The sequence below is a fragment of the Haliotis rubra genome, unplaced genomic scaffold, assembly GCF_003918875.1.
Source record: "Haliotis rubra isolate DU_JTF1 unplaced genomic scaffold, ASM391887v1 Scf30, whole genome shotgun sequence".
Classification (NCBI taxonomy): Eukaryota; Metazoa; Mollusca; class Gastropoda; order Lepetellida; family Haliotidae; genus Haliotis; species Haliotis rubra.
In genome coordinates this window covers 373,665-390,463 of record NW_025766969.1, presented here as the reverse complement: position 1 = coordinate 390,463, position 16,799 = coordinate 373,665, and the positions used below count along the sequence as shown (strand labels likewise).

Sequence of the window (16,799 nt, the reverse complement as noted above, 5' to 3'; positions counted from 1 at the left end):
GAGTTAATAATATATTCAGATGGTTGCTGAAATAGGTACAATGGTGCAAACATAATTGACCTATTTCACTTTGTTTCCCCGGGGAAGCTTTAGCCTAGGCCAAACTCTCTCTCTCTCTCTCTCTCTCTCTCTCCCCCCCCCCCCTCCTAGGCTCAATCTTCACCGGGGAAAGATTGTCCTAGGCCAAACTTTCCCCACCCTTGAATCAACTTTAATTGTTACTTGTTTCAAACCCTTGTTCTTATATCAAAAGAGGGAGATTATGGCCTAGCTAGGCTATTTCTTCCCCAACCTCGTTTTCATGTTTATGTCCATCTTGAAAAAGTCAGAAATGAAAACAAGACATAGCTATTATGCTTTTAAGCAAGCATAAAAGCAAAGATATTATACTATTACTATTGTTTTATATTATCATTTACTTATTTTTATATTTCAATAATTTACTTATTCCCACTTACTCAAAACTGACTTATCTCAAAATCATTACTATATTTGAAACTGTAACTAAATACCCAGTTTTTACTTGGATGTCCATATCCATTCAAAATTTTATTCCCTCACTCATGGCTTTAAATATGGCATCCACGTCAGCGACATCAACTTAACAGTTGGAAGCAGACGTAAACCTCAACACAACAACAACCCAACACAATATCTATATCAAATGTTGTATCATCTATCATTCAACTATAGTGCCTTATTTGAAATTCAAAAGACATGGTTTGATAAGGGGTATACTTGGCCCTTGGATATCTGAATCATATTTTATTCACCCAAAGTGATTATGGATTAGTAAACAAGCTTATGTGAATAATGTTCCATTACATTTATATATAAATATAACAAATATTAGATAATACACAGCATGATAAGAGAGCAAGCAACCTGTGTATATTACATCTTATTTACCCCTCAAATGTGCGATTGAATGTTTACATTTTATGGTGACATGATTTGGACAGATGAAGAACTAATGCAATGTGTCTTCATAGGATTGGCAACAGGAGCAGGATGGATTTAAAGATATATGCCGTTCAAACATGTATGCATTCAAATCACTACACCCTAGAGGGAGGCAAAAAATGGACTATTTCGTAAAAAAGTGTACCAAAATATAAGTCAAAACTACTGTCGGTAATAAGAGCAAGGGTGCGGAAGAAGTAGCCTAGCAAGACCAGAATCTCCCCCTTTTGATCTAAAAGCAAGGGTGGGGAACAAGTGACCTAGCTAGGCCAGAATCTTCCCCTTTTGATATAAGAATAAGGGTGGGGAAGAAGTAACCTAGCTAGGCCAGAATCTCCCCCTTTTGATCTAAAAGCAAGGGTGGGGAACAAGTGACCTAGCTAGGCCAGAATCTCCCCCTTTTGATATAAGAATAAGGGTGGGAAGAAGTAGCCTAGCTAGGCCAGAATCTCCCCCTTTTATTCTAAAGCAAGGGTCCTAGCTAGGCCAAAATCTTCCCAAAGAACAAGGGGTGGGAAGAAGTGGCCTAGCTAGGCCAGAATCTTCCCCTTTTCATATGAAGAACAAGGGTGGGGAAGAAGTAACCTCGCTAGGCCAGAATCTCCCCCTTTTGATCTAAAACCAAGGGTGGGGAACAAGTGACCTAGCTAGGCCAGAATCTTCCCCTTTTCATATGAGAACAAGGGTGGGGAAGAAGTAACCCCGCTAAGGCCAGAATCTCCCCCTTTTGATCTAAAAGCAAGGGTGGGGAACAAGTGACCTAGCTAGGCCAGAATCTCCCCCTTTTGATATAAGAACAAGGGTCTGGAAGAAGTAGCCTAGCAAGGCCAGAATCTCCCCCTTTTGATTTAAAAGCAAGGGTAGGGACAAGTGGCCTAGCTAGGCCAGAATCTCCCCCTTTTGATATAAGAACAAGGGTGGGGAAGAAATAGCCTAGCTAGGCCAGAATCTCCCCCTTTTGATATAAGAACAAGGGTCTGGAAGAAGTAACCTAGCTAGGCCAGAATCTCCCCCTTTTATTCTTAAAGCAAGGGTGGGGACAAGTGACCTAGCTAGGCCAGAATCTTCCCCTTTTGATATAAGAATAAGGGTGGGGAACAAGTGACCTAGCTAGGCCAGAATCTCCCCCTTTTGATATAAGAACAAGGGTCTGGAAGAAGTAACCTAGCTAGGCCAGAATCTCCCCCTTTTGATCTAAAAGCAAGGGTGGGGACAAGTGACCTAGCTAGGCCAGAATCTTCCCCTTTTGATATAAGAATAAGGGTGGGGAAGAAGTAACCTAGCTAGGCCAGAATCTTCCCCTTTTATTCTAAAAGCAAGGGTGCGGAAGAAGTAACCTAGCTAGGCCAGAATCTCCCCATTTGACATAAGAACAATGGTGGGGACAAGTGACCTAGCTAGGCCAGAATCTTCCCCTTTCATATAAGAACAAAGGGTCTGGAAGAAGTAACCTAGCTAGGCCAGAATCTCCCCCTTTTGATCTAAAAGCAAGGGTGGGGACAAGTGACCTAGCTAGGCCAGAATCTTCCCCTTTTGATATAAGAATAAGGGTGGGGAAGAAGTAACCTAGCTAGGCCAGAATCTCCCCTTTGATATAAGAACAAGGGTGGGGAAAAGTAGCCACTAGCTAGGCCAGAATCTCCTTTTGATCTAAAAGCAAGGATGGAGACAAGTGACCTAGCTAGGCCAGAATCTTCCCCTTTGATATAAGAACAAGGGTGGAAGAAAAAGTAGCCTAGCTAGGCCAGAATCTCCCTCCCAATTCTGATATTCTTTGAACAGGTGGGGAAAGCCAAAAGAATTCCCCTTGATCTAAAAGCAAGGCAGAGTAGCTAGGCCAGAATCTCCCCTTTGATATAAGAACAAGGGTGGGGAAGAAGCAAGCCTAGCTAGGCCAGAATCTCCCCTTTGATATAAGAACAATGGTGGGGAAAAGCAGCCTAGCTAGGCCAGAATCTCCCCCTTTGATATAAAGCCAGAATCTTCCCTTTTGATATAAGAACAAGGGTGGGAAGAAGTAGCCTAGCTAGGCCAGAATCTCCCCTTTTGATATAAGAATAAGGGTGGGGAAGAAGTAGCCTAGCTAGGCCAGAATCTCCCCTTTTGATATAAGAACAATGGTAGGGAAGAAGTAGCCTAGCTAGGCCAGAATCTCTCCTTTTGATATAAGAACAAGGGTGGGGAAGAAGTAGCCTAGCTAGGCCAGAATCTCCATTTTGATATAAGAACAATGGTTGGGAAGAAGTAGCCTAGCTAGGCCAGAATCTCCCCTTTTGATATAAGAACAAGGGTGGGGGAGAAGTAACCTAGCGTAGGCCAGAATCTCTTTGATATAAGAACAAGGGTGGGGAAGAAGTAGCCTAGCTAGGCCAGAATCTCCCCTTTTTGATATAAGAACAAGGGTGGGAAGAAGTAAACCTAGCTAGGCCAGAATCTCCTTTTGATATAAGAACAAGGGTGGGGAAGAAGTAACCTAGCTAGGCCAGAATCTCCCCCCTTTGATATAAGAACAAGGGTGGGAAGAAGTAACCTAGCTAGGCCAGAATCTCCCTTTTGATATAAGAACAAGGGTGGGGAAGAAGTAGCCTAGCTAGGCCAGAATCTCCCCTTTTTTGATCTAAAGAACAAGGGTGGGGAAGAAGTGACCTAGCTAGGCCAGAATCTTCCCCTTTGATATAAGAATAAGGGGTGGGGAAGAAGTAACCTAGGTAGCTAGGCCAGAATCTCCCAACGATATAAGAACAAGGGTCTGGAAGAAGCAGCCTAGCTAGGCCAGAATCTCCCTTTTGATCTAAAAGCAAGGGTGGGGACAAGCAGCCTAGCTAGGCCAGAAGCCGTTCCCTTTGCATATAAGAACAGGGTGGGAAAGTAACCTAGCTAGGCCAGAATCTCCCCTTTTTGATATAAGAACAAGGGTGGGAACAAGTAGACCTAGCTAGGCCAGAATCTCCCCTTTGATGATATAAGAACAAGGGTGGGGAAAAGTAACCTAGCTAGGCCAGAATCTCCCCTTTTGATATAAGAACAAGGTTTGGGAAGAAACAACCTAGCTCAAGGCCAGAATCTCCCATTTGATATAAGAACAATGGTGGGGACAAGTGACCTAGCTAGGGCCAGAATCTTCCCTTTTGATATAAGAATAAGGGTGGGGAAGAAGTAACCTAGCTAGGCCAGAATCTCCCTTTGATCTAAAAGCAAGGGTGGGGAGGAAGTGACCTAGCTAGGCCAGAATCTCCCCTTTGATATAAGAATAAGGGTGGGGAAGAAGTAGCCTAAGCTAGGCCAGAATCTCCCTTTTGATATAAGAACAAGGGTGGGGAAGAAGTACACCTAGCTAGGCCAGAATCTCCCCTTTTGATATAAGAACAAGGGTGGGGGAAGAAGTAGCCTAGCTAAGGCCAGAATCTCCCCTTTGATATAAGAACAAGGGTGGGGAAGAAGTAACCTAGCTAGGCCAGAATCTCCCCTTTTGATATAAGAACAAGGGTGGGAAGAAGTAACCCTAGCTAGGCCAGAATCTCCCCCTTTGATATAAGAATAAGGGTGGGGAAGAAGTGACCTAGCTAGGCCAGAATCTCTCCCCTTTGATATAAGAACAAGGGTGGGGAAGAAGTAGCCTAGCTAGGCCAGAATCTCCCAACACGATATAAGAACAAGGGTGGGGAAGAAGTAACCTAGCTAGGCCAGAATCTCCCCTTTTTGATATAAGAACAAGGGTCTGGAAGAAGTAGCCTAGCTAGGCCAGAATCTCCCCAGCGATATAAGAACAAGGGTGGGAAGAAACAACCTAGCTAGGCCAGAATCTCCCCTTTGATATAAGACACAAGGGTGGGAAGAAGTAACCTAGCTAGGCCAGAATCTCCCTTTGATATAAGAACAAGGGTGGGGAAGAAGTGACCTAGCTGGGCCAGAATCTCCCCTTTTGATATAAGAACAAGGGTGGGGAAGAAGTAGCCCTAGCTAGGCCAGAATCTCCCCCTTTGATATAAAAGCAAGGGGGCTAGGCCAGAATCTTCCAACCTTTTGATATAAGAACAAGGGTGGCAAGGAAGAAGTAGCCTAGCTAGGCCAGAATCTCCCCGCACGATCTAAAAAGCAAGAGGTGGAGGAGAAGTGGCCTAGCTAGGCCAGAATCTCCCCATTTGATATAAGAACAAGGGTGGGACAGAAGTGACCTAGCTAGGCCAGAATCTTCCCCTTTCATATAAGAACAAGGGTCTGGAAGAAGTAACCTAGCTAGGCCAGAATCTCCCCCTTTTGATCTAAAAGCAAGGGTGGGGACAAGTGACCTAGCTAGGCCAGAATCTTCCCCTTTTGATATAAGAATAAGGGTGGGGAAGAAGTAACCTAGCTAGGCCAGAATCTTCCCCTTTTATTCTAAAAGCAAGGGTGCGGAAGAAGTAGCCTAGCTAGGCCAGAATCTCCCCCATTTGACATAAGAACAATGGTGGGGACAAGTGACCTAGCTAGGCCAGAATCTTCCCCTTTTCATATAAGAACAAGGGTCTGGAAGAAGTAACCTAGCTAGGCCAGAATCTCCCCCTTTTGATCTAAAAGCAAGGGTGGGGACAAGTGACCTAGCTAGGCCAGAATCTTCCCCTTTTGATATAAGAATAAGGGTGGGGAAGAAGTAACCTAGCTAGGCCAGAATCTCCCCCTTTTGATATAAGAACAAGGGTGGGGAAGAAGTAACCTAGCTAGGCCAGAATCTCCCCCTTTTGATCTAAAAGCAAGGATGGAGACAAGTGACCTAGCTAGGCCAGAATCTTCCCCTTTTGTTATAAGAATAAGGGTGGGGAAGAAGTAACCTAGCTAGGCCAGAATCTCCCCCTTTTGATATAAGAACAAGGGTCTGGAAGAAGCAACCTAGCTAGGCCAGAATCTCCCCCTTTTGATCTAAAAGCAAGGGTGGGGACAAGTGACCTAGCTAGGCCAGAATCTTCCCCTTTTGATATAAGAATAAGGGTGGGGAAAAAGTAACCTAGCTAGGCCAGAATCTCCCCCTTTTGATATAAGAATAAGGGTGGGGAAGAAGTAACCTAGCTAGGCCAGAATCTTCCCCTTTTATTCTAAAAGCAAGGGTGCGGAAGAAGTAACCTAGCTAGGCCAGAATCTTCCCCTTTTGTTATAAGAACAAGGGTGGGGAAGAAGTAGCCTAGCTAGGCCAGAATCTCCCCCATTTGACATAAGAACAATGGTGGGGACAAGTGACCTAGCTAGGCCAGAATCTTCCCCTTTTCATATAAGAACAAGGGTCTGGAAGAAGTAACCTAGCTAGGCCAGAATCTCCCCCTTTTGATATAAGAATAAGGGTGGGGAAGAAGTAACCTAGCTAGGCCAGAATCTCCCCCTTTTGATATAAGAACAAGGGTGGGGAAGAAGTAACCTAGCTAGGCCAGAATCTCCCCCTTTTGATCTAAAAGCAAGGATGGAGACAAGTGACCTAGCTAGGCCAGAATCTTCCCCTTTTGTTATAAGAATAAGGGTGGGGAAGAAGTAACCTAGCTAGGCCAGAATCTCCCCCTTTTGATATAAGAACAAGGGTCTGGAAGAAGCAACCTAGCTATCTCCCCCTTTTGATCTAAAAGCAAGGGTGGGGACAAGTGACCTAGCTAGGCCAGAATCTTCCCCTTTTGATATAAGAATAAGGGTGGGGGAAAAGTAACCTAGCTAGGCCAGAATCTCTTTTGATATAAGAACAAGGTTTGGGAAGAAGTAACCCACAGCTAGGCCAGAATCTCCCTTTTTGATCTAAAAGCAAGGGTGGGGACAAGTGACCTAGCTAGGCCAGAATCTCCCCCTTTTGATATAAGAATAAGGGTGGGGAAAAAGTAACCTAGCTAGGCCAGAATCTCCCCCTTTTGATATAAGAACAAGGTTTGGGAAGAAACAACCTAGCTAGGCCAGAATCTCCCCCATTTGACATAAGAACAATGGTGGGGACAAGTGACCTAGCTAGGCCAGAATCTCCCCCTTTTGATATAAGAATAAGGGTGGGGAAAAAGTAACCTAGCTAGGCCAGAATCTCCCCCTTTTGATATAAGAACAAGGTTTGGGAAGAAACAACCTAGCTAGGCCAGAATCTCCCCCATTTGACATAAGAACAATGGTGGGGACAAGTGACCTAGCTAGGCCAGAATCTTCCCCTTTTGATATAAGAATAAGGGTGGGGAAGAAGTAACCTAGCTAGGCCAGAATCTCCCCCTTTTGATCTAAAAGCAAGGGTGGGGACAAGTGACCTAGCTAGGCCAGAATCTCCCCCTTTTGATATAAGAATAAGGGTGGGGAAGAAGTAACCTAGCTAGGCCAGAATCTCCCCCTTTTGATATAAGAACAAGGTTTGGGAAGAAACAACCTAGCTAGGCCAGAATCTCCCCTTTTGATATAAGAACAAGGGTCTGGAAGAAGTAGCCTAGCTTGGCCAGAATCTCCCCTTTTGATATAAGAACAAGGTTTGGGAAGAAACAACCTAGCTAGGCCAGAATCTCCCCCTTTGATATAAGAATAAGGGTGGGGAAGAAGTAACCTAGCTTGGCCAGAATCTTCCCTTTTGATATAAGAATAAGGGTGGGGAAAAAGTAACCTAGCTAGGCCAGAATCTCCCCTTTTGATATAAGAATAAGGGTGGGGAAAAAGTAACCTAGCTAGGCCAGAATCTCCCCCTTTTGATATAAGAACAAGGTTTGGGAAGAAACAACCTAGCTAGGCCAGAATCTCCCCCTTTTGATATAAGAACAAGGGTCTGGAAGAAGTAGCCTAGCTTGGCCAGAATCTCCCCCTTTTGATATAAGAACAAGGTTTGGGAAGAAACAACCTAGCTAGGCCAGAATCTCCCCCTTTTGATATAAGAATAAGGGTGGGGAAGAAGTAACCTAGCTTGGCCAGAATCTTCCCCTTTTGATATAAGAATAAGGGTGGGGAAAAAGTAACCTAGCTAGGCCAGAATCTCCCCCTTTTGATATAAGAACAAGGTTTGGGAAGAAACAACCTAGCTAGGCCAGAATCTCCCCCTTTTGATTTAAAAGCAAGGGTGGGGACAAGTGACCTAGCTAGGCCAGAATCTTCCCCTTTTGATATAAGAATAAGGGTGGGGAAGAAGTAGCCTAGCTAGGCCAGAATCTCCCCCTTTTGATCTAAAAGCAAGGGTGGGGACAAGTGACCTAGCTAGGCCAGAATCTTCCCCTTTTCATATAAGAACAAGGGTGGGGAAGAAGTAACCTAGCTAGGCCAGAATCTCCCCCTTTTGATCTAAAAGCAAGGATGGGGACAAGTGACCTAGCTAGGCCAGAATCTTCCCCTTTTGTTGTAAGAATAAGGGTGGGGAAGAAGTAACCTAGCTAGGCCAGAATCTCCCCCTTTTGATCTAAAAGCAAGGGTGGGGACAAGTGACCTAGCTAGGCCAGAATCTTCCCCTTTTGATATAAGAATAAGGGTGGGGAAGAAGTAACCTAGCTAGACCAGAATCTCCCCCTTTTGATATGAGAACAAGGGTGGGGAAGAAGTGGCCTAGCTAGGCCCCAGAATCACCACACTTTTCATAGAAAACAGAACAAAATATCCTCGTTTAAACAGGGGGGAATAATTTGGCCTTTTTTTTGTGTGCGTGTGGGGGGGTGGGTGTTTTGGGGTTGGGGTGTGTGTGTGTGTTAGACCGGGGAAGAAATGGCCTGCTACACCGGCACCCCCATGGGACTGAAATAAAATGCCGGTTTAGACAGGGTGCCGGATTAGACAGTGACGATCATTTTCTATCTCATATGCCTGTTTACCTGCTCCAACCAATCACAAAAAATTGCATTGGTCATCCACGCCTTCTTATTAGGACACCAATGTACAGGAAGCTTATCTAGGGAAAGGTTTTTAAAGCATCTTAAATTTTTGCTGCGGGCAGTCAAAAACTATTCATGAGTGAGAATGTTTATCTAATGAAATTTACCACTATCATACTGACGTTTCGTCTGTGAATTATGGTTTTCTCCAAAATTGGATCGATAAACATCTTGCTTTTTCAAAATGTCCGAAACCGTTTGCCTGAAAATTTGATATTTAACTGCAATCCCCCAGTTTTTATAAAGCATAACCGCAGTTCACTGCGCAATCACTACTTCCTGATTATCTAGCATGCCAAGATGATTAATTATTGTATTGGATTATGGGTCCTTGATTGAACTGTTGATAACCATGTCGGTTTAGACAGGCCCATTATACATGTTGTACCATGCGCACAGTTTATCAAGCGCCAATATAACATGCATGCTACGGAGCAGGATACACATCAGGGTATAGAGATATCACAATCGCAAAATGTATTATGTTTTTTAAGAGCTAGGTATAAATATTTTCCCAGATCATTAATGACAATTATATTCCTTGACATGAACAGTTGAAACAGCTTCTCATGTGATGGGAGATTATAGTAATATTTGGGAATTGTATTTTCTCTAATACCATTGTAAAACGGAAACTCAAGGCAGAAATGATATTCATTTTCAACAGTGGGAATGATACAGAAGGGACACAAGTGATCACTTCGCTCAAGACCAAGCCGTCTACTGTATTCAATTATCAACATATGACTGGAGCTTTGGAAGTTAAAATTGCTTGTTGGGACCGGAAAATCGTGCCAGAATGCGGAATTAACAGGTGCCGGATATGACAATATTTTAATGATCATGATATCGTTATAAAACGGAGGGACCAAACTTTTATGCCGGTTTTGACAGTGTGCCACATTAGACAGGTGCCGCTGTTGGCAGGTTTCACTGTATATGATAATTGCATGCCAACTCACAAGCTGTATGATGGTTTTTTTGTGCACTTACTATGTGATGCCACACACATTGTGATAATATATTAAACCTTTTTATCAACGCCCCTGGGTATTTTGTTGCATATATTTGAACTCTACTGACACTGACGCCATAAAGAGGTCATAAAAGAATTGATACGATAAAGAATCTGCCTTAGAGTTCATGTACACAGGTTCAATAAAATTCACGTCCACTGCACAGATCTTTTCCAAGACCCACCTGACACGGAGGGACTGTCGCCTTTGATGTTTTCCAATCATACACCAGAACAAATTCCCAGAGAAATAGAATAAGTATACTATCAACAAATGTTGCACGACAGATTATCACTCTGTTTAGTCATGTAAAGAAAATGTGTTATTTAACTCTTGGGTCCTGTATGTCAGATACGAAGTTGGTTACCTCTGTCATAAGCACACGCTTGAGAAAAACAATCGTTACATCAGCGACAGAGCTCAAATTAGGCGAACATTATAAGTAGCCCCACAAATACGTTTTTCCTGATTCCAACATATCATAAAACAAGTTTTCTGAATTACAAGTTAATTAACAGAAATATAAGAGACTTCAGACAATCAATGAAATGCATTTAATCAAAAGAATAAAATAATGTCAGATCAATAAAAACGAAATTAATGTCAACAGAATCTATCACAGCAATATATAATGTGTGTGCATGTGTGTGTGCATTCATGTATCATGAAATTATAACAGAGTTCTACTTTTTCAAATAAATAAGTTGAAAATTTGAACATTTTTTAGAACGGACAGGTCATATATTACTGAAAGGGCATTTGAAAAATGCTACATGTAAACACAATATGATACAGTCAGAAAACCTGTCTTACATGAGCTGAAAGGAAAATGTTCTATCAAATACTTAGCTCATGTCACTTGAAACCAACCATCCCTACATCACAGTTACAGCGGGTGCACAGTATTATCAGTTTATTGAGGTTTGTTCTTTCCTTCATACGTATCACAGTATGATTTTTTTATGCTCAGTATATTGGGTGATTTCAAATAGCCATTGTTATCATAGTTCTAATGACATGCACTTGCCAAGCACCTGTGAAATGTGTGACAGTCTGCTAAAGCAAAAACGTAATACTCAGTTCCCTGCCATATGCCCTACGCTTCTATCAACAACATCCAGGTCTCAAAGATAATGGTGTGGTAAGTCATTTCAAATATGAATTTCAGTTCATGCAATGATGTTTCAGACTGCTTCTGAATTTAAAATTTGCAAATATAAACTATATCATGAAACATATTGCAATATACATGTACTTTGAACTTCCCATCCCTATTGATGACAATGTGTTGAGAGATAGTTTTTTTAAGCTGGAAACTTGTTTCAGATTGTTTACACGCTAAACCAGAGAAAAAGAAAGAGATGCATGATGTGGCATAGGATATGCTAAAAATGATAGAAATCAATTCACCTGTCCTGTCGTCTGCCGCTCATGCTCACTCTGCTGTGTAATTTTGTGTAATTCTGTCTGTAACTTCTGCTGCTCATCAGAGAGGGTGTCATATGCATCCTGCAGGTCTAGTTTTTCCTGCATGAAATTAATTACAAAATACAATATGTTAACTTCCACACTTGAGTGCATAGTCTGAGGTAAATGTAGTATTGGGTCATCAATAAGTATCTACACAAGACTTCTTTCTTATTTCCCTGTTTAAACATTTTGGTGTTGGTAGGTATTGTAATCACATTTGTAGAAATACAAAAAAAGAAATATAACTTCAGATTTTCTGCATCATATTTCTATTTAACCATAAATACTCAAACTAAAACCTTGTGGAATAAAGGTGGACAGACTCATTGCCATTATTCCAGAATACCCAAACCTTTCCACCAAACATCTGAACAATTTTGACCTAACCAAATCAGGTGACAGATGATTTTGGCGATATTAGAAACCTCAATCATGCCTCGTGAGGCACAATTAAGTAAGTCAACATTTTGGCTTCTGACAATATTAATGGCTAATTACATGTTAAAAGCACTTTTGGCTTTGAAGGGTAAATGTACATGAAAAAAATCACTTTTTTCTTGAGTGAATCAGAACAGAATTTTAGAATTAGTTAATATCAATACTTGAAAACCCCTCCTCATATGATGATGTCATTGGTGTCAGTTCATTTAGACTAGTCTGTTGTCAAAACATATTCACAGTGAAATTAATCAAGAAAAATGTTTCTAAAAATACAAAAGATGCATTGCAATGGAAACTGATATAACATCAAAAGCATAAATACTCAAAGTACTCACAGTTCTTACTTGGTGAATTTCTGTACGCAGTTGAAGTCGTTCCTGTGTCAACTTCTCATTATCTTGCTCCACCTTCTGCAGCCTATGTTCATAAGCATAGAAGTCATAATCAGACAATACAAACTTGACAAACAGTGAAGAAAAATAAAGTGTCAGACCAACGTAATGCACCTGGAATTGAAGTCCAAAGAGTAAATTTCAACGGCCACTTATAATATGCAATATTGCTCAAATACAGCATATAGGCATCAGCAACAACAAAATGACATAGAAACAACTAAATACATAGTTTTAAGATCAATGAAATATACATTCAAAATCAATATTTCAAACAAGAAGGATGGACACTGGATCACTGTTCTGTATAACTTAGCAGCGGATCCTGAGGTGAGTAGAATGTGGCAATAAATATATCACATCCTTTATTTTAATCCTATTAGACTGAAAAGTAGGCTTAAGGACAAGAAGTCGACCTTTTGAAATTTTGCTATCGACACAAAGTAGACCCGAGGTAAACCCAAGGGTCGATGTCCTGTGCAGACACCGAAAAGTATAGAGCTGGAAAATAGCTGTTTCACATCACTGCAAATATTCAACTAGACTTACGCTTATAATTTTGATAGTAACAAACAAGCCCATTTAAATTGAAAAGGAGCCCCTGGGAGACCAAAGATTCCTGAACCTAAGGAAATCTAGACTTGCTTTATTTAGGACTTTAGCACTGCAGATAGGCCTTGGCAGTAGGGAAAATAATGTGGTTCAGGGACTGTGAGACAGACTAATATTCAACTAGCAGAACATCTTTATCACAGCCAGCCAGGCAGCCAGCAACTATCCCATGGAGGTTACCAGCACATGAAGCTGCAGCATAGAGGAAGTGTGCACATTCACAGTGCAAAGGTCAACACAGGAGGTTTCATATGAGCCATAACCAACCATCAGATGGGACACAGAGCAAATATGTCTCGTCAGAATAGTGAAACAATGTTTGCAAACAGATGTAACACCAATCTAGAAGCTATCCACAGTACTCAACCAAACACCAGTGCACCTTTTCAAATTCATTTACTGCCACCTTACCAAGTTCAAGATAACAGGACAAGGATGAAGGATGGCCTTGTTTCCGAGAAGTGCAGTTTCCTCAAGGACCATCTTGAGTCCAGAAAAAAGACACCCATACAGTTCATAACTGCGACAAGTCACTTAATCAAATAAACAAGAAGACAAAGTCATCAATATCCCCCGCAACTGCAAAATACTCTTTATGAATATGTCTACTAGATATGATTATGTCAAATGTTTTGGAGTGTATACAGCAAAGTGGAAGGAGAGTATTGAAAGGTTTTTAAGATCTGCTCCAGAAAGGAACACTACCATCAAATTCAGTTGAAGCCCAACTTGTTGCCATGGAAATGCAACAAGATGACATCCTCATAGTCACAGCCTAAGTCACGTTTCCATGGAAACAACATAAAATTAAATTCATATCTGGGTCTAACCCCCAAAAGGCACATCTAGGGATCATGCTTGATATGTGTACCAAGTTTGATGAAGCTAGCATGTATAGTTCGGAAGATCTGCTCCGGACAATATGACATCCTCATAGCCACAGCCTAAGTCATGTTTCCATGGAAACAGCAAAAAAATAAAATTCATATCTGGGTGTAAACCCCAAAAGGCACATCTAGGGATCATGGTTGACATGTGTACCAAGTTTGGTTAAGCTATCACGCATAGTTTAGGGGATATGCTTCGGACAAAGTGTGACGGACACACGGACGGACGGAACTCGTTTCTATATCCCCAGCAACTTCGTTGTTGCGGGGGATAAAAAAATCTGTCAATGATTTGTCTGTGAAAAAGGAAGGACTATTATGATAATTTCAGCTAGATTGAATGTAAAAGTATTGCCAAAAAGATAGTTATAATTTTTTGTATTGTGTCATAAATATCATGTGTTACTTTCACTTTGTCTTGTTTGTATTTGCTTTCCCATATTTTCTTCATAAGCATAGTGTGCACCCTTTTCAAGGATATTCAGTATTTGGGAAGGAAGGATTTTTCCAGGCTTATGGGCAATGAATACCTCCATAAAATTCAGGTAAGGCTTATGTTTGTATCAGCTAACCTTCTAATTAAAAGACTTTCATTAACAAGGTCTTACAAAAGAAGTAACAAGAGGTTATGCAAGCTGTTGTTGATAAGAGGCTTGCAAACATCTCATGGGAAGAAAACAGACCCCAATGCTCCTCAAGGAGAATCTCCCAGCCAAGAAGCCAGAATACAGAAGCAGGTTAGGTGATGGAGAACAAAGAGACTTCAAACAGACCTTTGTCTCTTCAAGCCTGGGACCAGTGTACATGAGTCACCAAAAAGATGGTATTCAAGAAAGAAAGGTGCTCATATCACAGAGGACCCAGTTCAGAGAACTCAGACCTATACCATCTTTTTACCACACAATGGATATACAACAACATTTACTAAAATGGAGTAGTCGACCATCACATCCTGTACAAAGAAACATTCTGTAAGTGTTACTGTTTCTAGGATGGAGTCTGTGATGCCCTGCTTGAGATGTCACCCCTACAAAAGAGGCACTCCAATACAGGCTGGCCTTACCTGCACAACTACAAACCTACCGACCTCTTATGTGAAAGATCTTGCATCAAAGGTGCACACTCAAGATATGCTGAATATTTCAGATTGCACTAAACAGTACAAGGTTTCCAGTCAGAAAAAGAAGACAGGATGGGGTTTGACTTTGAGGTCAGACCAAGAGGGAAGGATTTTAAATCCTTGCAGTGAGGAATTGATGTGTGGACAAACAGTTATTAACAAAAAAAACAATGAGTTTTGAGATAAAACATCACCAGAAATGACAACTGAAAATTGTATCCCTTGCTTTCCTAGACATTGTGTTATATGCAGAGATAAAGAGTACAATGTGTATTTTCTCATAAACTAAGCTGGTACATGTTTTCTCCCAATCCTCTATTAAACATACTCAGTAATATAACTTCAAACAATTTTGATACAGTGATCAGAAAATTACTTTTGACACCATTATCATACGCCCTTTGTGATACCGCGGTTTCGGGGTAATCTGTGGCTCCCCAAAAATAGAAGGTGCCCAGCGATCACACATCTTCACGTCATCGGAAATAGCATAGCAACAAATCCACTGTTGAGCTCAGGTTAATCACGTTGTAAACGAGCGAAATTCAGTGTGGATTGCAATGAACAGTGTTCATCATAGATATATCCTTGTATTATGGGTTTGCAGATGCTAAAAAACATTCAGGGTTTCTTGAATAATCACACTACCAGCGAAACATTGCAATAAATTATAAAAGACATATTTATCATAAAGACATGTCATCAGCCGAGTGATATTTGCTGTGATGCAACACACTACGTTATAGCAAGAGTAAACATCACCATCCAAAAAAGTATGATGCCAGAAAACACCTGATAAATTGATCTTCCTCAATTCCATTTTATTTGATTAAATTTAGCCTCATTTTCATTCATTAAAACTGTTTACAGTAACATCTGAGAAAACGTGTGAAATGGTATCGCCTTATTCTATACGCATACAACTTATGCTTACCATGTTTGTGAAGGTCCACTTTTTGCGCCTACCACAAGAGCTCCAATTTCAAATTATTCTCAGCAATCACAAACTGTTTACCGCTTCATCATCCATCGACCCCAAAACCCACAGTATTGACTCATTGAAGTCATATTTGACAATCAATTGCCAACAATATGATTTTACAATCAAAGGGGCATGAACCACGGAAAGTCAACTGTGACTTGTCAAACTGTCTCATTCGTAAAATGTATCCACCATGTACCCAAAGGGCCAAGCCTAGTTTAATTATTATGTTAAATATGTACAGAGAAAAAGTGCATTATTTTAATACATGTATTAGGAATGCACATTTTCAGATTTGTTGACATATTTCAAAGTGTTACTTGCCCAAAAGTATGTCATTGTGACAGTCAAACTTTCGGTGTTTACACTAGCACAGTCAATCAATGATCATGAAAATCTCAAAATGAAACATGTCAAATTCAAAACTTATCATAGTACTATTCATTTTTTATGTCAAATGCTGTGTATTTTAAGCTGACCTTTGTGTGACATAATCCATCTGAGCATCAGACTTTCCTCTGTTTTGTCGAGTCTGCAAAAAAAAAAAAAAAACACTGCAAAAGTAGATAGTAGTTAGTTTGCATGTAACATGAAATTTCTTGAATGCCACAGTTCAAATGAGAAAGGTGATGAATTACACTGAGAGCCACAAATCTCTGCAGCTCACCTGATATTTTTCTCAGTTCTCAGGTAAAAACTCTGACAAAGCACATTTTCTGATGCAGGGGACATGCTCTTTATCCAGGAACATGAGGCAATAGTTACCATTGTAAATAACAAACAGAATACTATCTCCATTACATGTTTGCCAGAAATCCTATATTTCCGCTATGATTACACAATAATATCTTCATAGTTTCAATGGATATAAGCGATCGGTCCTCGTGTATTGGTCAGATGTCTTAATGCACTAATGTACAGAAATTAATGACACTGACAAAATGTTCGTTCATTTCATTTTGCCTCCCTGAAAAGACACAATGCAAAAGACCTTATACTGTATTTTAATTTTTTTTCCAGGAACTCCCCAAAAGATTGTCCTATTTCAGAGACATGAAATGCTAAACAAACGAGTAATGTTGGAGGC

The 16,799-nt window shown here is 40.9% G+C and overlaps 1 protein-coding gene across 5 annotated transcripts in view; it reads right to left on the bottom strand.

Annotated features, from left to right (window-relative positions):
* The window catches only part of LOC124282562 (rab11 family-interacting protein 4-like), a 140,829-nt gene that overhangs the window by 48,614 nt on the left and 75,416 nt on the right, over positions 1-16,799 (bottom strand). For all 5 annotated transcript variants that reach the window (XM_046718567.1, XM_046718568.1, XM_046718571.1 and 2 more), the window contains 3 exons: positions 16,192-16,244; positions 12,055-12,136; positions 11,219-11,335 (listed from right to left, as the gene is read on the bottom strand). In XM_046718567.1, coding sequence (XP_046574523.1) covers positions 11,219-11,335; positions 12,055-12,136; positions 16,192-16,244 — 252 coding nt within the window. The remainder of the gene's footprint in view (positions 1-11,218; positions 11,336-12,054; positions 12,137-16,191; positions 16,245-16,799) is intronic.